This window comes from Equus caballus, chromosome 5 (assembly GCF_041296265.1).
Source record: "Equus caballus isolate H_3958 breed thoroughbred chromosome 5, TB-T2T, whole genome shotgun sequence".
NCBI lineage: Eukaryota > Metazoa > Chordata > Mammalia > Perissodactyla > Equidae > Equus > Equus caballus.
The window spans coordinates 71,655,950-71,682,527 of NC_091688.1; the positions used below are offsets into that span (position 1 = coordinate 71,655,950).

The following is a 26,578-nucleotide window of genomic DNA, read 5'->3' on the forward strand; positions in this document are numbered from 1 at the left end:
CTAGCGTTGAGCTCAGTGTTGGGAGCTGAGAGAGACGCAACAATTTTTTTTGCCTTAAGAAATCCTGGCTTGAGGAAAGAAACTGTGAAATGAAGGCAGGGTGGGGAGAAGGTAACAAATGCTTAGAATATGGGATGCTCTGAAAATGATTCTGTCCCAACCCTGTTAAAGCAATAACAAATGCTTCTGAAATGGCATCGCATTCTTTCCTTTCCCACTTCTACTCCTGGCAGACTGGGGAAGTGGAGAGGTGAAGGTCTGGTTTGGGTTAGAAAATGCAGTTAAGTGAAGCAAAACTTTCATAGGTTCTGCTCCGCTTCAAACTATTCATAAGAGTGGACAACAGAGGAAGTTCTGATTGAGGGTGAGGTTTGTGGTTTTGATGTTTATTAGAATTTATTGCATGTCGTGGTCAGAGAATCTGACAAGCAGAAGAATGGATTCAATGTCCTACTGTTTAACTAATCCCTTAACTGTTCTTTATCTTGGGTTTTCCACCTATAAAATGAAGATGGTAACATGACCTTTTGCAAATGCTCATAGGGCTGTTTGGACAAATGAGATATGGATGTGAAAGTTTTATTTTTATTTCTTTAAAGCCAAAATGCTAGGAAAGAATAGGTGCTGTTATTAATCTCAGAATTCCTTTGCTTAAATGTCCTTTATGTTCTAGATTTGTTAGCATGGATTGATCTTGAATAGTTCTTGTGGCTCATTTGAAATGCAGCATCACCCTATGTCAATCATAGATGCAGTTACACATTGAAAACTTGGTGCTTAGGACAGAAGCCAGTTTCAGTTTCCATTCAGAGCTTGAGAGAATAACCTGGATTTATGTTTTAAATGGTGTGACTGAATTCACTCAGTCACTGGGGTTTTATGTAAAAACCGTAGATACAGACCTCACTCAAATTACCCCTATGGTGTTTTGGGAAAGTAAACATCCCACAGGGTTCCTGGTGAGGAAACTACCTGAGGCAGTAGATTTTCAGGGAGTCTCTTCCCAAAGTGACACTACTGCCATTTAAATAAATTAAATGCTCTTATTTTATTTAAGAGAAACTAGGTAGTTGAGACTGAACATTAGGGTGTAGGAGTCCTGTTTCAGCTTTAGCACTGAGCTACGCTGCAGTCCGTTAGATTCGAGTCAGACTCAGGTGCTTACACTCTCATTTATTTCAATCACAGTTTTCTAAAGAAGTAACTTTTCCTTTTCACCATCCAGCAACGTTCAGAAAGTTCATGGGGATCTTCGTCAGCAGAGGGATTAAAAAGTGGCATTATCATTCTGTAGCACACTGGAAAAACCTTCCCGTTATCAAAAAGCAGTTTCCTTAAGAAGCTATCAAAATTATTACACCTCATCCCTGTGGGTCTCCTTTGTGGGTGGGCTATTATGTTTGGCAAAGAAATGTGGCATAGCACATTTGTTTGAAGAAAGCTTTCCCTTTCTGGAAGAAACATGTAATCTCAGTACAGCACTGTGGAAAATTGTGCAGAGGCTTTATTGTTTGAATATTCTGGCACAGGACTTCTTTACTTAGGAGATTCCTACATCTCCATGTACCATTGTGATGTGAATGTCTTTGGATGCTCATGACCAGTTGGGAGTTCTTCGGTAACTTTGTCTTAACCGTAGGTATGTGGGAACAATGGTGCATTATACATTCTTTTAGCCATTATTGTTTTAAGAAGTCCTTAGAACTATAAATAATACAAAGGTCCAAACACATATTAAAGTAGTTCTTTAGTCAAGATCCAGGCTGGTTTGCTCTTGTTTTCACTCTTGCATTTGTACGGGCAGAATGAATAGAGAAAAAATGTATACAGTCAGCCTGGGAAATGGAAGTAGGGCTGGCTTCTTGGGCGTGTGACCTGTGAAATCACACATGGCACCACTCTGAGAAGGGCCCAGCACTTACTTTTAATGCTGTTAAACTTCTGCTTTACCATCTTGAAATTCTGAATATTTTTTGAACAAGGGTCTCCACATTTTCATTGTGTACTGGGCCCCACAAATTATGTACCAGGTCCTACTTTGAGGTCATTAATTGTCTTATTAATTGTTAGAAGATCCCAGATATTGACAAAAAGAGAATGAGCTGAGGTAGAGTGTCCAGTGACAGGCAACACGTGCTAAAAAAATAACCACAACGCCGTGTGATTATATTCTTGTTTTAATATTGGTTTCTGTATTGGGTAGATTTCTGTTGTATGTAAATAACTTTTTGCCTCCTAAATTTCTATGTTTATAAGTCTAGAAAAAAATTCCTTGGGAGTGGAAAGAAACAGGGAGTGGATCCGGGGAAATGTGAGAGCTCCTTATTATTTTGCGTCATGAGCAGCTTTGGCCAGCAAATCTGGCTCTGTTGCTCAGATTCCAGTGTCGGAACTTTATATGGCTCTTTTCCAAATGGAGTCAGTCCTAGGCAGGTGCTTGTTCTTGTGATTATTGCTATTGTCTAACTTCTGACAGAGCTCACCTCCTTCACATCTGTGTTCAAATGTCACCTTGGTATGAGGCCCTTCGTGACCACTCCCACCCCTCTCCCACCCCACTCCTGACACTCCTGATTCCCCTTACTTCATTTCTTTTCCTTTAAATCCATAAGACTTGGCACTTCGTAGCATTATGGTGCTCAGTAACCATTAACTGAATAAACAAATGAAAGAATGAGTTGATAACACACATTCCTGACAGTGAAAAGTAAGCTTTGATGAGACTAAAAATGTCAGCTTTATTATCACCCCTTTTCTTCCTCCACTGGGTTTGTTCTTTGCAAATTGATTCTAGTTCTCAGAATTCTTCCGAGCTCATCTGCCCAACAGTACTATTTTTGTAAGTCTATGATCTCTAGCCAGTTTAAGATCTAGGAGTTTTCCAGTCCGAGTATCCCCATATTATTTAGTAACAGTATTTTGTAACATCACCGTTGGAATGGAGATAAGACAGCGCATTCCTTGCAGAGGAGGATGTCAACAGTGTATGGAATATTACTAATCCTACGGGATCTGTCTATTTCTGGGGGGAATTCACTTGGGCCTTGTCACTGTGCTAGTGTGGGTCATGTTCACTTCCAGAGAGGAACTCTGCAGGGATAACTCTGCCACTCCTGTATCTCCCTCTTTCCAAGAATGCTGGAGACGTTGGCATCGTCAGTTCCAGTAACATTAAAAGGGAATTTCAAATTACTAGTCTACTTAGCTCTCCTTTGGTATAAAAATCAGCTATTTGTTAAAATATGTACTAACCTGAAAAGAGTCACAAGAAACTTTTTCATCTAAGTAATATTTAATCAGTTTGAAGCAGCCCTATTTTTGAGTTTTAGTTGAAAACTGAACTCTTTGGCTAAGACATACTTTGATCACTAATTTAGTGTGGGAAGAGTTGGCACATGGATAAAGTAATGAAGGAGGAACATGAGTAAGTATACAAATAGAATCCGTATTTGGTACACCAGAACTGAAATACTTTCTTTCAAATAATCAGTTCTGTGTCCTTTCATAATTTTGTCCTTATTCTCTTTAGGTCTTTGAGAAGACTTCTGTGTAATCTAAAATTCAATTTACTGATAAGAGAAATGAATGGCACCATCACAGTCATTTAGTTTCAGTTCGAGAGCCTAAGTGCCACGTTCTGTCTACTTACTGTGTTTCACCTTTTCTTTTTGAGGAAGAAGAAGCCTGGCACTTGACTTTGTCAAGTTATAGGCATATACATTTGTCTTTTCAATTCTTTGCAATGAAAATAATGACTTTTTGGATACTCGAAACCAGGTGGAATAAATGCAACAGTGAAGATTACTTCATTTCATAGCCACGAATTGGAGGAACAAATTTTAATATAAAAATCAAATAGATCTTAGGGTGTAAAAAGTTTTTTTTTTTTCCTAACAAAGTGAAGTCTGAGAGTTGCTGCGTTCGGGTAGATTGGGCAATAGTCTTGTGCTTGAGGTATAGAAAAATTGTTTCAGTTCAGGGAAATAGGAGGAAAACAGTTTAAATGAGAAGATTGTCCCTGGGTTTTAGTCTAGGTCAGAGGTTTTGAAGATTTTATGTACTTCCAAAAGGGAAATAATCCCTGCAAACTCTCTGGATACTGTGTGTTTTCATTTTCCCAGGGGCAAGGGGCACAGCTGAGGTGGCTTCCTGGGTAAGGCAAGGGTGGAGAAAGTGGCATTTCCCAGGGCGTCCAGGAGGGAGAGGAGTGGATGTGTTGTTTCCATGGACACCCCGCTGCTCCATGTTCCCTCGAGGTGGTGACAAATGTGACTGGACTTAGCCTGGAGACTGGCCCCAGCTAGTGGGAATTTGTTGCCATAAACTTGCCCCAATTTTTTCTCTACGACCTTTATACAAATATATTACTTCCAAGATAGAACTATTTTGTGATCTTACTTTGGAGATTTGCTTAATTTTTTCTAATGGGCTATGTTTAGGCTAATGAAATTATCCAAAAAGGAGTCTTTTTTAAATCATCCACGAAAGCACATGCCAGTATGTTCAGGAGTCTACTTACGCTCCTGTCTGCTTGTAAGGCATTCTCACTCCTCTTCCATCTCTATTTGCATTTGGACCCCTCAGTAAAAATTCCTAGTCTTCCTGAATAACCATATGGGGTCATACCTTTAGAGCATGTGCTGCTTTGGTGTGAATTACAAGGTGCAAGGGGGTAATGAGGGCTTAAGCAAGGGGTGCTCCAATTCAAAAAGGAAAATGTGGAACAAGGGGCTATGTGTTTATTTTGTTGGATACATGGTTTAATTTAGTTAATTAGGAGACAGACACATCAGAAAAGCAGAGCTTGTGCCCACACAACTCACACAGTCTGATAAAGTAACCTTTTCACAACAGCTGTGATGCAAAAGGCCCACGCCAAAAACAACAGAGCAGGGTTGAGTTCCTGTCCCTTAAAACAGGACAGCTGAACCGGTGGCTGAGTTTAACAACAAAGAAGAACAAAGCAAAACAAACAACAATTCAAATCAAAGATTTTTGAAGAAAGGAAAGTGAACTAATTAGAAGTTAGACATTTCAAATGCATTGTCTTTTGAAAAAGTGCCAAGCTTATCCGTGAACTTCTGGTTCCTTCCTTACCATTGGCTGAGAAAATATTTCAGTTTTTTGAATCCTTTCTGGGAGGAACTCAGACTGCCTCCATTTACTAAAAATCCTAAATTGGGATTAGCATTATTACTTACGCTATGCGAATTTGAAGAGCAAAGAAAAATATCCTCCTACCTACTCTGAATTAGCGTCAGTTTTTAAAAAGTGCTCATTTCTTCCTGACAGCTAATGTCAGTGGTAGAAAATGCTGAGAAATTCGGGTGCTGATTTGCAAAGTTTCTTTTCTTTAAAAAAATTATATCATAAGCTGTAGCCAATGAAAAATGACTGTGCCACAGATTTCCAAGTTACTGCCAAATAGAGGACTTTATAAAATTAAAAAAAAAAAAAGCTGGATCATTTAAGGAAAGTAATTCATTTCTTGCTTTGACTTTTTCCCAGAACAAACATAAAAAATGCACTATTTTTTCTTCCCGGTATTAACAAAATATTTTCTAAATCCATTGCATTGCGTGCATTGCATTCCTGTATCAGGATCTTACTCAGTTTGTGACTCTGCTGGAAACTGATATCTTGGAATTCACCTGATCCGTGCTTTTACCTACGTTTCTCCTGTTTAATGCTTAGTTTAAGTCCAACGACACTCATTTTAATTCAGTTAGGCTTTCTGAAACATACTACCACACTACAAACAAAAAGTTTCAAGTCGTTTGTTTTATTTCTTTTTCTCCCTCCTCCCTTTGAAAAGATTTTAACTTTTTGGTGTATTAATTGTCTACAGACGTTTCCAAGTTGGAGATCTGTTTTTTGATCTAACCTCTGTCAAACATAAATTTAAAGAAGAACCTGCATTTTTAAGGAACCGAGAGAGTGAATGACAGTTAAGCAAGCTGCCTTCAAAGCTTCTGATTGCTCTTTGGAATGTAGGCAGAGTTTTTAGGAAGATCAAGAACGTGTGCCCTGCGCTCAGGTTCCGGAGCCCGAGAGTTACAGAGGGTCACAAGGGTTAAGAGAGTGGTAGAGACACGTCCATGAGGGTGACAGTTGTGACTTTCCACTTACAGGGGCTCCGCGGCAGGGGCAGCTAGCAACGTGCCTGCCTGCCGTTTCTCTAAGCAACCACCTCCACAAGTTATAACTGTATGCAGACTTACTGTGATGGCCTGGAGTCTTTCCTTCACCAGCTCGGCTTCTTCCATTCTAGAGGTCAAGGACAGGCAGTCGGGGAAGGCAATCCAAAGCTACCATAAAGCAGGAGCCTCCGCGGGGAGAGGAGCGGGGGTGACAGAGGAGAAGCAGGGAGAAATCCGCTCTTTGCACCAGGGGAGAAAAGCAGAAATCCCCCACTCGGCAGGAGCGTCTCTGAGCAGATGTACGATCAGGCCAGACAGACACATGTAATGAGGGTGTGCTGGGGAGGCAGACGCTGAGGCTCCTGGCACGAGTTGACTGACAAGTTTGAACGGCAGCGGCACAAGCCCTTTTCCTTCAGGAGCTGCCAGCTCTTTGTTGTAATGTGCATAGTTAGCAAGGCACATTTTCTTATTAACTGTTCCCTACCCAATTCATTGTTTTCCAGGAGTGGCACAGGGAGCCCACACGCTGAGTGTTTAATTAGCCTCTGCTCTAGCCACACACAACCCTCTCTGTATGTGTGGGTCTGTGTGTGTTTGCGCAAAGTTAGTTCACCTGCGTTCCCTCCAGAGTTTACAAAGATACAGCCTCACCTGGCCAAATAATTTGCTTGCCTTTCTCCCTTGGGTTGGCTTTACATAATAACAAAAAATTCTAAAGTTACTTTGGAACTTGACATCGTGGTAAATTTACATCAGGCTGTCCTGCCCGCTCCCTTTCCCTCCCTCTTCAGCAGTTTGTTTCAAACTTTGGAATCATTAGGCTAAGGAGAAACCAAAGGTGTTAATATGACCGTAAAGAACTCGGCCCACCAGCAGTGTTCAGTACGGTTTCAATGTCAAGTACCACCCTCTATTATTTCTCGTCTCGGATCCCTATGGAATGCAGGTCTTTCTTGGACCTTGTTCAGAAATGACACTCTTGGCTTTCAGCAAGGTGCCCGTTTTGACCTCGCTAGTTGTGCAAGAGAAAGCAGTGAGCCTTTGAAAGTGTGATGAGACATTCTGTAACTCATGCGGTCCGGCGCCGTGTGGCTGTTCTCTAGCCCTTTAGAAAAAGGAAGTCAAGCCCAAAGAAACTCTTAGGTCAAAGCAGAGGCTGGGGAGCTTCACAATTGACTGTTTTATTTCCCCTACCACTTCTTTAATTAAATTTTGATGTAGTAAACCCTAATTACCATCTACCTCTTTATTACGTGTTCGGATGCTCTCAAACACCTTCATATCAACGTTCAGCTGAAGAGGTTAAAAGGACAACACAAACATTGAACATATGGTTTAGTCTCCTTTGCATTGTTGATATCAGTAATAACAACAGCCAGTATTTATTGAGGACTCCCTATGGGCAAAAGATTTACATTTTATTTATCTTACAAGGTGCTGGGAGACAGGTGCTATTTTAAAAATATTTAAATATATGGCTCCCTGTGCCACTCCTGGAAAACAATGAATTGGGTAGGGAACAGTTAATAAGAAAATGTGCCTTGCTAACTGTGCACATCCTATTTTAAAAATGTGGAAACAAGCTCAGAGAGGTAATTTGCCACATGGCTAATAAGTAGCAAAGCCAGGATAGGAACCTAGGCTGTTTGACTTTATAATGGCCATTCATCATGGCCTGCCCAACAACAGGGCAAGGTGAGAGATGGGCTGAAGATTAAATCAGTCTTTATGAGAAAGAGTTGGAACCCCAGCCTCCTCCTCCATTTAGCTCCCAGAACACTTACAGGTGGGTGCAAACCCCTTGGGCAGAACCCCGCGGGAATGTCCTCTGGATAAACTTGGTGGCCCTAGTGAGAAAAGATTCCCCATATTGTCATGTGGAGCTACTCAACCACAGAACCCTAAGGTGAAACCCACCAGCTTGAAGAGTCTGCTATCGTACTTGACGGTAGTTTGTCCTTGCTGATACATCCTCAATAGACATTTAGGGAGCCTAGAGAATAGGAGAATTGATTAGGTGTGGGCCAAGTTTGATTACTATTGGATGGATGTTTAAGCTTAAAAAAATCAAACTTTCCAAACTTTTGATTTTGTTTATCTGCAGATCCTGGCCGAATTGAAAGACGAGAGAGCAGTAGTGATAAATATCTCGGTCAGAATCGCATATTTGCTGCCCAGAACAGATGGGCAGTCATCCAATTATTAGTCTGGATCTTTTCCCAAAAACAATTTACCTCTCAAATCTCATTTCTTCTATGGGAAAACCCAAGGGTTTTCTAGGGTAGAGGAGGACTAGATTCAATAAGAGGGTCAGGGGCCTTAGGAGGGAGCAGAGTCCTGGCAACTGCTTGGTATCATCGTGTGTTTATTCATTTACTTAGTTGATAATAATTGCTAATATTTTTAAGCCCTTATTATTCATTATTCTGCACACATTTATTGATCACCTATGATGGGTCAGGCCCTATGCCAGGGGTTTGGGATACATAGATAAACCAAATGCCTGCTCTGCTGGAACTTAATATTCTAGTGGGCAGTGAAAGATAAATATAATATGCAAGCAAAATATAGGAGGCGAGAAGATGATTATGTTAGTCTGAGTCCTCTGAGAAACAAATGCTAAGATGGATTAAATGTGTTGGATTTTATTAGGAGAATGACCACACTAGAGAAATGGGGAGGTAGACAGAAAAGACTGGAACTGAAAAAGTCCAGGAGAGTGATCAGACCACGGCGCATGTCTGACCCAAGTGAAGGAGAGAGGGAGGGAAAAGTGGGTGGAAACAGTCTCATCGGCAGTGCAGTTGAGGGGAGATTGGCGAGGCCATCAGAGAACACTGGAACCAAAGTCAGCTACCAGAGAGGTCTTGTGTCTCCCAGGAACGAGCCTGGGTTAGCCTTCCTGCCATGCTCAATCCTTGTCTGGGAGTAGCCCCCAAGAGGCTTGGTCTTGATGTAATTCAGGGATGGATTTCATAGTACAGCAGCAGGAACCTTGGTCAATTATGTCCTGTAGTTGGAGGTCTGAGAAGCGCATTCTCATGGCAGCCACAGTGATAAAAGCTTTGGAAAGAAAATAGAGCAAGGGAGGAGAATAAAGATTGCTAATGCATGGCAAGTTGCAATTGAGAATTGGGCCATTAAGGTAGCCTCAAAGAGAAGGGAACATTTGAACAGGGGCTTGAAGGAAGAGTGGGAGTTAGCCAGGAGGATGCCCATGGGAAGAGAATACCGGGGAAAGCCTGTGCAAAGGCCCTCAGGTGGACTATATTTGGCATGTTTTAGAAACAAGGCTTGTGTGGTTAGACAGAAGGGACAGATGCTGAGTAGACAATTGGGTACTTGAGTTTGGAGTTCAGGAAAGAAGTCTCAACTGGCTTTATAAAATTTATTTCATCTCTTGTAGGAAGCAGGACCACAAAATATCTAGAATTATAGTCCACAAAGCAGCATAATCTAGTGAACTAGCATTCACTAAATGTTAAATATATATTCATGACCAAATGCAGTCTTTGTAAAACAGATATACAACAGAGCCCTATCTGCTTTCAATTATCTTGTTAAACTAATTTTACTAAATATTTTCTTATTTGCCAAACAGCCTAAATGAGGATGACAAGAGTTGAAAGTTACAATCAATTACCTGAACTTATATTAGGAGTTAAGAGATATAAGAGCTTCTGAGACAGTGCCTTTTCTTAAAATGAATTTGCTCTCTGGGTGGAGAGGTAAGACATATACTCAATACCATTAGACGACAAAAGAATAGTAAGCCCATTGTCATTGTATTCTGATAAAACCCAGTGCTAACCATGGCACTGTTTGAGACAGGATAGTATAATATAGTGAATAATAGTATGTGGCACAAGCAGTAAGTGCAAGATGAGTTGTAGGAAATAGAGATTAATGTGAGTTTCAGGAAAGCTACTGAAGGGAGAAAGCAGAACTTAAATGCAGAGAAGTCATTTCTAAGTGTTTGAGGGAGGGAAACACAATGTTAGAGAACCAGAAAGGAGCTTGTCCTACCTGGGGCAGAGAGGAGGAACTGGTTAGAAGGATTGATAGAAACATATATCCATACGTAGCATTTGAGGTTCAGAGAAAGTGGATTAGGGGAGTGGGAGATGAAAGGTTAAGTTCATATTTCAGAAGACTAAAACTGTTAACTCTTCTCAGAACATAGAGGAGGAGGGAAAGATTAGGTAGGAAGACCTTACAGGAAGGTAGGAAATATGAAACATGAGCACCTGTAGAAAGAACCTTAAAAATTGCCAATATTGTGTAAAAGGAAAGGTTCCCATGCTTCTTCCTACCCTTCAGAAAGTCTGAACCCAGAGGCCAAGAAGTAAATGAATAAGTAGGATAAAGTAAGTGCAGCAGGAGTGCTTAAGGTGCTAATATAAATATTTTAAAACTCAGGGATGATGGCAACGGGAATGATTTATAAGGGAGAAATCCAAAAGAAATTTCAACAAGAGGGTTAAGTTGGAGAGAAGGATGAGAATTTGATAGGTTCTAAATTAAGTACAAAATTGAAGCTTAAATTAGAGATTTTGGATTGAAAACCAGAGAGATAAAATCCAGATGAAATAGTGGCAGGAAGAAAATGGAAGGAAACCAAAGGCAGAAAGAAAATCTTTCTAGGATGTATATGTGAAAAGACATTTCTAGAGCCTTTTCGAAACCAGATTCTGTTAAAAAAAAAGTAGGTGCTCATTCTCTTTCTGACTCCTCTCTCTTTCTTTTCTTTTTTCTTTATGACTTGTCAGATTTCTGGAGGGCAGAAGTGGTGTCAGCCTAAGGACAGAGAGTTTCCTTTTCACACTATATCTTTCAAAGAATCATTCAAAAAATCCTGACCCTCAGATTTATGATGTGTTAACCAGTCCTTTCCTATTCTTCTTATGCTTGCCTCTTAGATTCTCACAGCACTGGACAATGGGAGTTTATTTCTCATCCCTTCCTTCTCTAGCTGACCCCTGGATAGGATTTAATTGCTGTAGGCAAGTAACAAGTAGCTATGTGAATAAACTGTAAGATTCCTGATACTGCTTTATTTTCATTCTGGGGTACTCTATATAGTTGGGTCAAAAATATACCTATTTCTTTGTGAGGTAATTTGAGTTTTAGGGTTTAGGGGGTAGGTAGGGAGAATGCAATAGGATTCAAGACAGTCTACAATTTAGGCACTCATCTTACTTGAGCTATCCACGGCATTGGGCAGAGTTGATCCCTCCTTCCTTCTTTCTTCGTTTGGCCTTCAGGATACCTCACTCTCTGGGTTTCATTCCTACCTCAGTGGTCTCTCCTTCTTAGTCTTCTTTGCTGGTTCCTTCTCTTTTCGCCAACCTCATAAAATTGGAGTGCACCAGGGCTCAGTTGTTGGTGCTCTTTTCTTCTCTACTTACTCTCTGGAATATCATTTACTCTCATCCTTATGCCAGTTATATGCCAAGACTACTGAATTTATTTATATCTTCAGCTTAGACTTCTCTTCTACCCTGGAGTTTTAGTCTGTTACCTCCACCCAGAACTTCGCCCAGATATCTCTGTGGCTCATTCCCTCACATTTTTCAGGTCTTTGACAAGCTGTCACCTTCTCATTGAGGCCCACCTTGACCACAGTCTAGAAACCACAGCACTCTCTTCTGATTCTACCAATCCCCTCACTTTGCTCTATTTTTTGCCATAGCATTTATCATCTCCTACAATGCTATATAACACTCTCTTTTTGTTTGTTTGTCTGCCTGTCTTCTTTCACTAGAGTGCAACTTCCATATAGTGAGGAGTTTGTCTGATCCTAAGTGCTTAGAACAGTCCTAGTACCTAGTGGACACTCAACATAGTTGTTGAATGATGTTTATTATGATCTTCTATTTGATTGTCCAGTATGTGTCAGGTGCTTTATAGGCCTACTTAATGGATTTGGACATCAACACTCAAAAAGATTAAATAACTTATCAAGGGGTTATATGTCCAGTAAGCAGTGAAACCCGGATTTAAATCTAGGACTGTCTGGTCTCAAAGTTCCAACTCAGCTACTATATCGTCTTACCTCTATTTTCCCTTAGTTATAATGAGATACCATAGCATACATACATCATTACATGCCTAGAATAGCACATTGCACATGGCAAGCAAATCATCATTTTGATGGTTTGTGGAATTGATTTTTTAAGACTGGACACAGTCTATAACCATTTTTCCTTAGAAATTTGTTTAAAGATTAGACTGTAACTTTTCCGTAAGTGAAGTCTTTCAGCAGTACAGCAATCCTCAAAAAAATTCTACGAGGAGATAGTAGAAGAGCGCATGTGGTTATGCATGCTGCTTCCACTTTGAACATCATGCAGTTTTTTCGGGCTGAGTCTCCCAGAGGTCAAACAACTGCTTGATTTAGTGGAAAAGAATATTTAACTAAACCAATTGTTGGATTTTTTGGAGATAAAAGAAGCAGCTGTTTTCTGAACCAGCCTTAGTTATCTAATAGCCCATCAAAAATAGCCACTGATAGAAAAAAAAAACCTATTAACAAACCAAACATACATAGCAGAATAATCCCCTCAAACACCCATCAAACAAATTGAAAATGTTTCATGTTTCCCTTCTCATGTCCACATAACATGAGAAGTTAATATTTAATATATTTGGGATCTTATATTTTAGTTTCTTCTGCCTCAATTTATAAAAGGACGTGAAAAACCAACATTATAAAAAAACATCAGCATTGCTTTAAACCAGGGAAAAGTGAGAGGCTCAACAGTCTATCATTATCATTCCACCAAGATCAAGGACCGACTATAGGTGCCTTACGCACTGCATTCTCCTCTGTCCATTTGCCACTCACGCATCCCAACCTGGTGGTCTTCACCCTTGTACCCTGTGCACCATAGAGGGGATGAAGAGGACCACCTAGGTTGAACTTTAAATTTACTTGTTTTGAGTCAGATCGTTTGGTGAGGACCGTGTGCCTAATTCACTTTCCTTCCTTTGTTAGCAGTGTAAGGAAGCTGCCCTTCCTACAGCATTGTTTTTGAGTTTGGGTGTTTTAAAAAAATGCTGTTCCACTGTGATACCTTCACTTGACACTTTCATTTTTAGCCAATCGACTCAACATTGTTAATACCTAAAATATTAGGAGCAAAAGAATGTTCCTGAAGTCAAGAGTACTTTGAACAGTGTCCACAATATGTGATAGCACGCACTAAACTGGATGTTTAAGTTGTCCAGATTGCTTCTGTGTGTACTCAGCTGCTTTCTGAACTTGAAAAATTTGAGCTTTCTTTGCTTTTCGTCTTGAAAGCTATTTCTTCTTTTTCTCCTCGAGTTTGTGATGTTTAAAGAATAACCAATTACAAGTTTTAACATTCAAGTTGTTCAAATTTTTTGCTCTAGATTTGCACAAAGACATGTTCAGTGGGGCCCCTTCTATGTACTGAAACTGTTGCACCCTTTTAACTTTCTCTTTAAGTTCAAATCTCAGTTTTTGTTGGGATATCAAAATAAATACCCTTACATCTGTATTGGGATTATAAATGCAAACAGAGACGTTGAAACTGATCATGGAGGAGCTGTCTTCCCCATAAAGAAGTCATTGATTCCATAGTTCTACCAGACTCCTGAATTTAATCATGAGAATTCCTGGTCCTAATATTTATGTCTCAAATACCCGATATTTAGATCTCAAATATATTCCTGAAGCAGTTTCGAAGAACACATTGGCCGTCTCAGGAATGCAATTTGGGAACTAGATGTAGAATCGTGAAGGAGTGTCACTACTAAATGGAAGCCCAAGTGTTCTGAGTTCTGATCATTTGTTCATTCAACTATCCATACATCATATGTTGGTTAAACACCTACTGACTATATAACCAACATTGGGCTATGTGCTAGAGACAGAGATGAATAAGACAATGACCTCTTGTTAGTGGAGAAGACAAGAGGTAAAAAGAAGACAAGTAAACACTGTGTAAAAAGTGCTGGGTCACCAAAGTCAGACTGAGAGCAGAGGGAAGGCCAGAGTTCAGCTAAGTCGTCCTAGAAGAGATGACAACTGACTTGAGCGTTGGAGTCTCTTAGACTTGGACAATTAGGAAGTAATTAACCAAGAGAACAAGTCAAGGGCGGGGCGGGAAGCAAAGGGAAATTGTACATAGTCCGTGATTTTATAGATCATCGTGGACAAACTGAATAATCTTTGCACGTGCAGATTTTTTAGCAGATGATGGAATGACATACTTACCAAATTGTCCATGTACAGGCGTATAAATCCCCAGCTTATTATGTAAGGTGTGTGGGTTTAAAGAATATACATATGTATACATATATATACACATATTATAAATATATTTGTCTATATGATCCTTAGCTAATTCACACATATCAAAATCTTGATTCTCCTTCATCAGAAAGTTAATAAATGTAGGTGGTTTTGGAATCAGGGAGATCTGGGCTTATTTTCTAATTTTTCCACTTACTAGATGGGTGAACTTGGGAAGAATCACTTCATATCTCAGAAAAGATGTTTCTTCAGGTGTAAACTGTTGGTAATAACAGGTATCTCATAAAACTTTTTGATCAAGATTAAATGAATATTGAGGTAAAATTGGCCATGGAGCATAATAGGTACTTAATAAATGGCAATTATTATTATTACTTAATCATCTTATTATACATGTCAAGTTCTTAGCAAGTTATATCAAATCTTGCATGCACATTATTATTTCTTTCAGGGGTTTCACATTTGCTGAATGCATCTTCTTTACACCTATAACCTAATTCTATAATTGACTTGGTCAGGAGAAAGACCAGAGTCTCATCTTCTGTGAACCAAGAGGCTACCAGATGTGTTTATTTCCAACATGGGGAAACTGAGGCATGCACTGATTTGGACAGGAAGCCAATTCATTAAATGGTAATGTTCCCTGTCCAGTAGTCTTTCCATTAGACTGACTATGAAATCTTGGAAGGCTTGGTCTGATTCTTTGTCGCTTCGGAAATACTCTATAAACTTCTCCAATTAGATTGGCTTCTAGGCGGAGACATCACTGAAAGCTAGGGTGTGAACCAGTTATGTTAAAGTGGATTTACATGGCAAAGCAAGAAATGAGCCAGCTGTCAATGTGTCTGCCCTTCAGTCCATTTCACTATTAAGAGTGAAGGCTCTGAGGTTTTGCTTACTGACAGATTAGATCCAGACGATTGTAATTCTAGCCTGAAGATTTCTGGAAATAAGTGTTTTGAAAGACGCCAACAGAAAATTTACTTCTAAAATATTTACTGGGTCTCTCTTTGGAGAGAGGGATTCTTTGGAAAGGGCGGTGATGATTACAGGCCTTAGATAGGCCTTTGAAAAGGAACCTAAAAACAACGATGACAAAGAGTCCCAAACATTTTCATTTAGAAGTTTTGCTCTATTTTAGCACAGTATGAAAAGTATTAGATCTGTCATCAATAGATCCTCGATCCTCTGCCCTCCTCTCCCCTCTCCACTGCCTTCTCTTTCCTCTCTCCTCTTCTTTTTGGTGAGAGTCTAACTGTAGGAGTTAGGTTGCTTAATGTGTGCCCAAGGCAAAGACTGAAAGAATTGCATTATGTGGTCATGCAATGGTGTGGGTGGGGTAAGAATTTAAGAGAACACTAAGTTCCAAGAAATATAGTTGCCATAAACACATCTGTAAGAACTCCCTTAGAGCTGGAGATTAATCAGAGTCCTCATTTCCTGTGAAATTTGAAGGTCTAGGGTATAGTCCAAATAGTGACAGAGATAGCTGCCCCTTTATACCCACATCAGCTGTCCATCACCCTTTTTTTTCCTAAGCAGCAAAAATATTCCATTGTATATATCCAATATTAATCTTATAGTATAAAAATGTTTTTCAGAAAAGAAATTTAAATGAAAATTTCCTTCTAAGTGAAATTCCAAAGAGCGGTCTACTCTGTCCCTGACGGACCTTGGAATTCTTAAAAACGAAATCCTACACCATTGTGGTACCACAATAGAAACCAGCCCCTTAAAGCCAGTCTCTGAATAGGGGAAGAATAGTAATTCAGTTGGGAAAGAAAGGTCAAGCCAGATGACTATCTCTGGCTAATTTTGTCCAAGGCTTTATTAACTTACCACGATTTGCCCATTTGACATTTGATTTTTATCAAACTATGCTATTCTTTTCCCCCTCCTTTATATACATCTCTCTTTTGGAAATGGATATAAATGAAATAAAAATCACCTCCTTTTAGGGGTGGGGCAGATCCATTTTCCTTTCTTTGAATTTACCAAATCTGTGTGTGTGAGCAAGCAAGAAAATGCATTTTATGATGGCCTAATGGAGTAAGTATAATGTTTCCTGGAGCTATTGAAGGTAGTCCGCTCACTTCCAACAGAGCAATGTAAACACTTTCAGTTTTGTGTTGAGCTTTGGTTGACTGCTGAGTCTTTTCCCCCTTCCCACAAATCTACCAAGTACAAATGCACATGCTGACAAATGGAATGCAAACAAATGGTATGCAAATGGGTACACAACGGGTGAAATGGACAGAGGTTATTACAGGCCATTACGAATGGTAACCCCCAAATGCCAAGTTATTTATAAAAAGGAGAAGCGATGACTTCTAGCACAGGGCTCAAGATAAAGAAGGTTTTGTGCACAAAAAAGAATGTAATGATTCAGTTCTGTGCATTTGTTTATTGATGATCACTTTTTCCCCTTACGTCTTGACATTCCACCAAAGCAAACTGCGTGATCTTCCCCTTGGGAACCAACCCAGAGCTTAGCTTTATTTACAAGCTTCATTATACTAAAGAGCAAAATGTTCTAGCTGGTTGAATAGATATTACATGGCAGCCCACTGACCTCTCCCTTTGGGAGAAATATTTGACTCCTACGGAGAAGTGCTAAATGTTAGCTGATTCACGGTTGTTTTTTTTTTTTTTTTTCTTTCTGTATTTACTGTAGTCCAAATTACTGACTTAGTTTCTTTTTTTTCTTTTTAACTATGATGTTTCTCTATTTCAGGTAAGATTTTGCAATAATCAGAGAAGCTGCTAACTGAGTTTTTAAATTTCTCTCTTTCATTTGCTTTAAAGGCACTGGGTTCACACTACGTTCCAGTTTCACCTTAACAAGAGAAGGATGGTAGGAGGAAGTCTAACTTGCATATCCTTTGGGAATACTGTGATATCAGGGCACTTGCACGTGGGCTTCTATGGGAAATGAGGAGACAACCAAGGAGCTGATCCTTTGACTCTGGGGCTCCAGAAGCTGCTAGAAACACCCTGAATAGTCAGAAAACTCATCTTGATATAGGAGACTGTTGAACAGATCTGTACCTCAGTTTAGGGGACTGAGTAATTATTACTGCGGAGGAGTACTTTTGTGTGTGCGACTCAAGTGTCTCTGACTTCAACCTGAAGGAATCGGACCCCTGATCCTAAGTAAGAGCTATAAAGATCAATAGAGTATGTTACCTTTAGGGGCCTAATAAGAAACTCTAAACGCCAGGGAGGAGAGGACCTGGCCCTGAGTCGGTGAGCTCTGAGCATGAGTAAGTGGCGAGAAGAGAGAAGCCCAGCAGGTCGTGACTAGCATGACTGAGTCAGCAGCTGCTATAGAAGAGGCCACCAGAGGCAGAGCAGAGAGTTCCATTAAAGGACTAGGAGTGTGTGGGAGCTCCCGGGATCAAAGGGATTGGGAAAGGACTTGAACTTTTAAGCGTGAAGTGCCCTCGCAGGCTGGGGCTCAAGAACCAAAGATAATTACAATTGCTACTGTATTCTTGAGGGGCTCCCTGGCTCTCTAGGACAGGTGTGGCCTGGGGAAGATCTTTCAGTGCCCAAGGGCTATTCCAATATCAAAATGTAACTGCAACACTCCGCAGAAAAAAAAATTTTGAAAAAAACCTAGATTTTTCTAAAGTAATTTTGATAAGATATTAGGATGATAGTTGAGAGTCCTTTTTTTTCTCACAGCAATATTCCTCACAATATTTCTCACAGCTTTTATTCCTGTCTCTGTCAATAGCTCTTGGTGCTTTCCACCAAACCAGGAGTGCTAACACATTTGGAGCTTGTAACCAGCATTCTCATTCAAGAAGCGTGCATGATTAATCCCATATCATGGCCGGTTTTATTTCTTCTCTCTCATCCTCATGTGCACAAGGCGCTTGGTTATTACCCATATCCTCACTACCTAAACAAAGCCCATCTTGTCCTCTGCCTTTCCCCTTCCAACCTTTAGTCGTGGAATTATTATTCTTAGGTAAAACATAACTAAATGAATTTAGGAATGTTTACTAATCTACCACCCCTCAAAGTGTTTAGGTCAATCTGAATGATATATTTAGTGGTGAACACACTTCCCACAGTCTAAGTGGAATGTGAGTTTAAGCATTCATTCTTTATTGAGTGGTCACCTCATGGATGAAAGAAGTGATCCTTTCCCTAAGGAACTAGCTTGAAATCAGTAGGTCCACAGTGGGAATTACATTCTGCATATCAACTGTGTGTCAGCTGGTGTTGTGTTGGTGCCCATGTTGTTAGCGGGAAAGGATGAGTCACTTGGAATGACAAATAAAATCTTGGTTTCTAACATGTTGCTGGGAATCAAATGATAACTGAAAGTCTCTTTAGATCTGAAACTGTTCACAATGTGAATCTTTCCAATACCACACACCTCAAAGAAACGATTGTTACAGCGTGGTTGAATTCATGTATTCAGCCTGTATTAGTTGTGTATTTACCATGAACCAGGCACTGTACACAGGGTTGGTGATGGGCTTCTGAGCAGCATGGACACCGTCTCTGCTGTCTTGGGCCTTAGATTTCAGTGGTGAGAAACAGACATGAGAAAAGCAAACACATGAGCACAGTTTTCGACGGTGTTAAGTGCTGTAGAGAAAACAAAGCAGGGCTTTCAGCAGAGTTTCTGGTTGTGGGTGGCGGCGGGGGTGGGGTGCTCAGCCAGTTTAGACGGAACAGTCAAGGAAGGCCTCTTTGAGGAGATAATATTTGAATTGTCCTAAGCTGATAACTCAGGGATCTTTTTGAATCAGATTCCTCTTTTGATAGTGCTGGACCTAGGAAATTTAGCTTAATACTTTTTTACTTTTTATCTGTTCTTTCTAAACTAGCCAAATCTCTTTGTTGTTGCCATATAAACGTTTAATAACCTTGCAAATTGAGCATAGGGGAGAGTTTGTTTGTTTCCTTTTAAGAATTACAGTAAGTATCTCACAACTAGGGACAACTGCCTCCAGGTCATGGGTGGTACTTGTTAAAAAAAAGTTGCTTCATGGCCTTAATAGCCAGACTTTAGATATGAGTGTAGTTATTTGAGAGAGAGCAGATTTTTTTCTTTCCCCAAGGAAAAGCAACTTTGCTCTTGGTAATTCTGTATATTTAAACTCATCCCTGCATTGTTGGCGTAGGAGGTATGTCTTTTTGATGGCTTCCCAAAGAAGTTACCAAAGAAGTTATCTCAGCCCTTTCAGAATTTAACTATGTGAAAAGAGAAGTAATTCAGGTAATTCTCGACTATGGCAGAGCTACCAGGCTTCTCAGAAAATGTATCCCACCCAATGTCCTCATTGTTAAGTCGACTTGCTTGACCTTCCTTCTTTATGCATTTTAATCAGCTACATGGGCAACTGGATGCTGGGGTGAATGTTTCAAGAGTGATAGTTCTCAGCAGATAGATATTGAGATATTGATATGTTGGTCCTAATCCTTAATTCCCAAAAGATAGACATCGAAATTGATGTACTGGTCAGTGACACCTCACCTTGTTGGTGAGTATCAGTCGTTTGTTATCTTCATGCCCCCTCCTGTGATGCCTCAGGAGACATCTATCACGGAGAGGAGCTAGGGGATTATTTCTACTATAGGTTTGCGCAGGTGGTCACCCTGTTCTGATCTTTCTTCCCAAAAGAATTAAATAAAAATATAACTCCAAAACAGAAAAATTTTAGAGATCCTTCTAAAGCTTATGCCCCTTGAAAGATAGTGTTTGAATGAAGCACTGAGGTGGTTAATTGTCTGGTTCATTTATGATTCATTCATTCATAGATACTTATGGGGAAGAAGAATGGGTAGGCGGGGAGACCTCAGACTGTGATGCAAGTCTGCCATCTGTGAAAGGAGAGGGGCAAGGAAGGAGATTATGTAGGAAGAGCTTCAGACCTCAGTGCAGTTTTGAGAAGTCTTGGGTAGGCTCGTGGGGAGTTCCCGGGCCAACGTTGCCCAATAGAGGAGTCCCGCACTGGAACAGCCTGGCTCGAGTTCTCCTACTGCATTTAGCCCTCCCGGGAGCAGCCGAGGAGAAGCACTGCCTCAGAGTGAACACTGAGAAGGGTCTGAGGGCGTGCACCTGGAGACTGTCGGTCAGCCATGCCCTCTGAGACAGGCTTTCTTGAAGGGAGTTCTAAATGGTGCACCCACAGCCACCACAGATGACATCCAGGATTTTATCTTGAGCGACTCTTGGTGAAGAAGAATGAGTCAGAGAGGAGCAGCTACGTTTTTGTTTTGTGTGTAAATGAAGAGTGTGGTTTCAGATTTGGTGAATGTGAAATACCTAAGAAGTCCAGATGTAGGCAGATCTACTATGACATGCTAGACAGGAACTCAGAGAGGAGGTTTGGGCTGGGAAATCAAGTTTTGAGTCATCAGCTTTTCTAGATGGTATTTAAAGCCATGGGAATAGATGAGATCATTTTGGGGGAGAGAACGTAGGGAAAGAAGAAAGTGTCCACGACTGAGCTCCTTGGAAATCCACTACTGAGAGGTCAGGTACAGGCGGAGGGACAGGCAAAGGAGACTGAGTAGAAGGAGCCAGAAATGTCGGAGGAAAGTCAGGAAAGTGTGCAAGACAAGAGTTACCAGAGGGAGGAAGAGAGACAACTGCCACCCATGCTACTCTGAGGGATCAAATTAGAAGCAAACAGAAAAGTGGCAAAGAGAATTGGCAATAGGGAAAATGACTCTTTCTTTAGTTTTAGTGTCATATGAGTTCAGAAGACAGTTTGGGATAGGATAAAGAAAGAACGGAAAATGAGCAAGTAGAATAAACATGGATTTAAAACTTGAGAAATTTAGCTATCTATGGAAGCAGAGAAATAGGGCAGTGGCTGGAAGTGGGTATAGAGAGAAGAAAGTTCTTGCTTTTAATGATTGCAGATATTTAAAGATATTTGTGGGCTAGAGGCAACGATCCGATGGAAGGTGAGCAGCTGATTTTGTAAGAGAAAGAAGGAAAAACTGAAGAAGAGAGTTTGTTGAGATGAGTGTAGGATCCTGAGTGCAGGGGGAGGGATTGGCCTTTGCTGGGAGGAAGGGGGTGGGTAACGGATTGTCCTCACGGAACGTCTGGAATATCTTCTTCCCCAGAGCTCTGCGGTGCCCCCTCTGTCCACTGTCTATTTGTCCCGGGGAGGCTGGAAGGCAGGCTTCATTCCGCGTGCTCATGTACTCAGCTAGTGATTCTATTAGCAGGGAAGGGAGAAAAATAGATGTTGGAGGACAGCCAGGAGTCTTCGTCACAAAATCGTTTATTAGCTTTATTCCTAGGTGCTGTATGTTTCTGTTGCTGTTGTAAACGATAGATCTCTCTGAAAACGTTAGATTCCACAATTCTCCTTTAAAACAGATCTTCTCGTACCACTTCTCTGCCTCCTTGAATTATACAGTAAAGTTCAAACCTCTTGGCCTGGCACTCAAAGCCCTTTGCAGCCTGTCCTGACATACCTGCTCCCCACACTCTCCCCAGTTTGCTCACTGTTCCCTGGATATGAAATGCACCTGGGAAGCTACTCGGTCCCTCTTCCCCGCCCCCCACCCCACCCCAGCTTTAGAACTTCTTCTCACCCTTTCAAGGCCTGCTGAAAGGACACCTCTTCTCTGAAGCCTTCCTGGATTGATAGAATTAATTGTTCTCTCGCACGTGGCTCCGTAGACCTACTTTTATGATACCACCTAATGCATTGTAATTTCAAATGTATTTGAGTGTCTGTCTGCCTGCTAAAACATGAGATCTGCAAGCTCAGAAAGTGTTTTAATCATCAGGCAGTAAATTCTTGCTTAATTTTCAATGTCAAACTCATAAGATATATTTTGGGAGAATTTTTCCCATAGGCTTATGAAGGCCCATTGATGACATCACGCCTGATTCTTTCACAAAAGGGGGCGACAGCAGTTCTTTTGTGTTGGGCCTGAGAGTTTGGGTGGCAGTGTAGCTGCCCCTTGCAACCTCACGGTTTCTTCTTGACAGCAAGGATAGATTTCACCCAAAGACAGGACTATTTGTCAGAGAGGAAGGACTGAATGGAGAGAGAAGGAAGGGGAAATATACTTCTCTTGAACACAGTCTCTTCTTTCCAATTTGCCTGGCCTGGAAAGGCATAAACGCGGAGCGCACTCCGTTGTACCCCAGTACATCTTAAAATGTGTTGGAGTCTCTAGCCACCTCTCTTTATGGTCCCAAAGTTTTATAATTATTATGATTAAGCAGTAATTATGTGCCAGCTACTGCAATAAGCACTATGCCTTTCTTATCTCATGTAATTCTTACAACGATACTCTAAGATAAGTACTTTTGTTATTTCCATTGGGAATTGAGACCCAGAGCAGCAAGGAGACTTGCCCAAGGTCACACACACATGACCTGCAGCAGATGGAGGGTTTCAATCCTTTCTGCTTGAATTTACAGACTGAACTGGAAACGCTGCTCTGAAAACCCTCCTAGGGTAGTTTGGTCAGCATGTGTTTCCCCTGGGGAGCCGTCGGCAGCCTTGGGCAATCCAGCCTGGGAAGGTGATGGAGTTGGTTGAAGAGAAACTCCGTGTGTGTGACTTATCCACAGCGCTCTAGGTCAGATTCCAAGAAAGATAAAGCTGCTTGGAACGTTTTCCAAATTCTTCTTTCCTATAGTCTATTTTAATGCTGCTCTCCAACTCTCCAAAGCCCAGCCAAACTCACTCAAAGTTTCTTTTTTAAAAACAGCTTTATTGAGATATAATTTGCATACCATACAATTCACCCATTTAAAGTCTACAATTCAGTGGCTTTTTAGTATATGCACAGAGCTGTGCATTCAACACCACAATACATTTTAGAACATTTTTATCACCCCCAAAAGAAACTCATACCCCTTAACCATCATCTCCTATCTCCCTGTACCCATAGCCCCAGGCAGCCGCTAATCTACTTTCTGTCTCTATAGTTTGCCTGTTCTGGACATTTTATGTAAATGGAATCATATAATATATGACCTTTTGTTTATGACTTCTTTTATTTAGCATGATGTTTTCAAGGTTCCTCCAGGTTGTAGCATATATCTGAATTTCATATCTTTTTACGCCCAAATGAGATTCCATTGTTTGGATATACCACATTTGATCTACTCATCAGATGATGGACAACTGGGTTGTTTCTGCTTTTTGGCTATTATGAATAAGCTCATATGAACATCACTCAAAGTTTCTTATTCCACCGTTTTGATTTTCTACCCAGAATTTGCGTTTTCTTGATGCATAGATCTAAGTTCAGAGATAGGAGAGCATTGCAACAGTCAGTCTAGTTGTCACAATTCATACTCAGCTGCAGATGACTGATGTACTACGTGCCTTCTGAAAGAGGAGTGTTATACCTCAAAGAAACTTCAAATTGGTGAAATACTTGCAGATAGTTCTTTTTGAGAAATGAAGTCTTTCCAATGCCCTTTTCTTACAATGGCTGCCACCTGTCACTGTTTTCTCCACACCCACAAAATTCCCAAAGAAGCAAGTTAGCAGCCACTTCTGCTGCTTCAGTGATCTTGTCAACAGTTCTGCGTCTAATCCTTTCTCATGCTTTTCTGGCCACATTCTATTTTTCTTCTCTATAGCAATTTTCTGTGGGTAAATAAAAGGATTATTATCCTAAATTTTGTCATTACTCATAATTGCAACGTCTCCATAATCTCTTCCCACTCTATGACTATCACTTCCTATCTTCTAGCTCGCTCCTTCCAGAACTGTCATGATTACAACAATTTGATTCTGCTGAGATCTCCAATCCATTGATTGTACTACCTTTTCACTGTCTGTCACCCTCTTAATGTCCTCTTTTCCCTCTTGACCAAGATTAAATTCCATTTGCAATCAATATAGTCACTCCCTTGCACGTACTCTCGATACTCTTGCCTATTTTGGTCTCAGTGATCTTCCTTGCGGAAGCACTGAATCCATCTCTCTGTCTACTACACAACCACACCAATGAATCAGAACAAAATTAGACAAAAACAAAGAACTTGGTCTCATTGCATAATTCGTATGGATTTGTCCCACGCAAAATGAATGACTGCCTACTTCAGGTAGGCCTCTGATGCTTTATACTTTATCCTTAATGCTGCCCGGAAATTACATTTCCCTAGTCTATTGACTTTCCCACTTTTCTAGCTAATTTTTTCACATCTCTCCTCCAATCTCAAATACCTCCTCCATCATCAGAAAATTCTCTAGATTTCTCACCGTATTTACCCATCTACCAGCATCTGCATCCATTAGCTCTACCATCAGCACTGGTTTCTATTGTTCCTCTTTAGAGGGAAAGCTAATCCTCCCGCCTGTGTGCTAGATCGCACTCTTTCTTGCCTACTGAAAGAGTAGATCCCACTCTTTCTTACCCAAATTCTCCCCCCTCTCTCCTACTTCATCAATTTTTCACTTTCCTGGAAAATTATTTTTGATGTACAAATATACTGCTGTATTTCCTATCTTAAAACAATGAAAACTAAACTTTTACTGACTCTACCATCCCTGCCAGTTGCCACCCCATTTTTTGGCTTTCCTTTGCAGCCGAATTCTTTGAAACAGTTGCATCTATCTACTGCCTTCTTGAAGTCTCCCCCAGAAGAGCTAATCAACATTTCAAACTTAATATATACAGGATGGAGCATCTGGTCGTTGCCCTTGCTATACTTCCTCTACTTGTCTCCATCTCAGTTGATGGCAACACCACCCTTTTAATTACTCAGAGCCAAATTCCTGGTTACCCCTGATCTTCTCTTTCTCTCATGCCCTACATCCAACCAGTCAGAAAATCTCATTTGACCTACCTTTAAACTGTATGCTTTGTCTGATCAATTCTCATCATCTCCACTATTAGCATCCTAGGTCAAGCCCACTATTGTCTCTCGCCCCCTAATTCATCTCCCCACTTCCATCCTTGCTCTTTACCATTTGCTTCAACAAGGATTGATCCCTGTAAAGTAGAAGTCAGATCATGTCACACCTCTGCTCAAAACTCTCAGTGTGAAAAAAATCAAAATGCTAATAATGGCATATAAAATCTCGCACAAACTGAGTCTCTATTAGTCTCTGACCTAATCCATCTTCAATTACTGTTTCCCTCCTACTCACACAAGGCAATGTGGTCCACCTCAGGGCCTTTGCACAGACCTCTGCCTGGAATTCTCTTCCCCTAGATATCCACATGATTAACTCCTTCACTCCTTCTAGAACATCACCCTCTCAATCAGGTATACCCAGGACCACCCTACTTAAAACTGTGTAACCTCTCTGCCCTGATCTTCCCACGCTGTTCAATTTTTGTATAGTGCTTGTCGCCTTCTAATACACTACATAATTTCTCTATTTTTTTAATGTTTATTTTTTGTTTTCTGTCTCTCCTCACTAGAATGTAAGCTCCATGAAGTCTGGGATTTTTGTCTGTTTTGTTCACGAGCACTTAGTGCTGGCCCATAGTAGGCGCTCAATAAATATTTGATCACTGAATTAGTCTAAAATTGAGAAGTGTGTTCAGTATTGCCTATTAAATTTGTTGATCGAATTACTCTGTGAACAATCAAATTTTTGGAAGTTTGGTACTGGAATCATATATTAAATCTCATGCTCATTTAAAAAAGATATATATATTCATATTTGTCACCTCCATTGCCACCCCTGTCATAAGCCTTCACTGAAATGGTTATTATTTTAAGAGTTTGCTGTAAGAAAATCTTTGTTTTAGCTTACATTATATTTAAAAGCAGCATTCTTTTGATAACTGAAAGCTAAAATCATGCATTTATTTTAAAAAGAGAAGTTTGAAGCTGTGGTATTAGCTTTATGCCCTGGAATTTGGCGTTGATGACTCCCCGGAATCTTCCAACTGCTGGAGACCTAGTTGAGAGCTAAGAATAGAGCAGAACGTAAACTTCTATAGAGGCAACTGGGAAAGGAATTTTTAGAAGCAGTGTGAGACTAGCATTGTCAGAGAGTTTGGGAAACGGCACTCTTCAATTGTCAAATAGTACTTCTTTTTGGTTATCTTGTTTACTATCCTAAATTCAAATGGAGAATCTTGTAGAGCCCTGCCTCCCAGTTTCATTAAGTCTCTCTATGCATTTGTGTCTTATTTCACATTACTAGGAGGGAACACAGCGCAAAGGTCTGTGTTTGCC

At 40.5% G+C, this 26,578-nt stretch overlaps 1 protein-coding gene and 1 long non-coding RNA gene across 3 annotated transcripts in view; one reads left to right on the plus strand and one right to left on the minus strand.

Annotated features, from left to right (window-relative positions):
* PALMD (palmdelphin) overlaps window positions 1-6,778 on the minus strand; it is a 46,219-nt gene extending 39,441 nt beyond the window's left edge. Inside the window, exon 1 of the mRNA XM_001489422.5 lies at window positions 6,222-6,778. Within this exon, the coding sequence (XP_001489472.1) occupies window positions 6,222-6,266 (45 nt within the window). The 5' untranslated portion in view covers window positions 6,267-6,778. The remainder of the gene's footprint in view (window positions 1-6,221) is intronic.
* Window positions 1-26,578, plus strand: part of LOC111773576 (uncharacterized) — a 147,310-nt gene that overhangs the window by 33,295 nt on the left and 87,437 nt on the right. The window contains exon 4 of one of the 2 annotated variants that reach the window (XR_011438809.1): window positions 17,230-20,102. The exons of the other annotated variant lie outside the window; for it this stretch is intronic. This is a non-coding gene — a long non-coding RNA (uncharacterized lncRNA). Of the gene's footprint in view, window positions 1-17,229; window positions 20,103-26,578 lie in introns of those variants that run through there. 2 annotated transcript variants of the gene reach the window in all.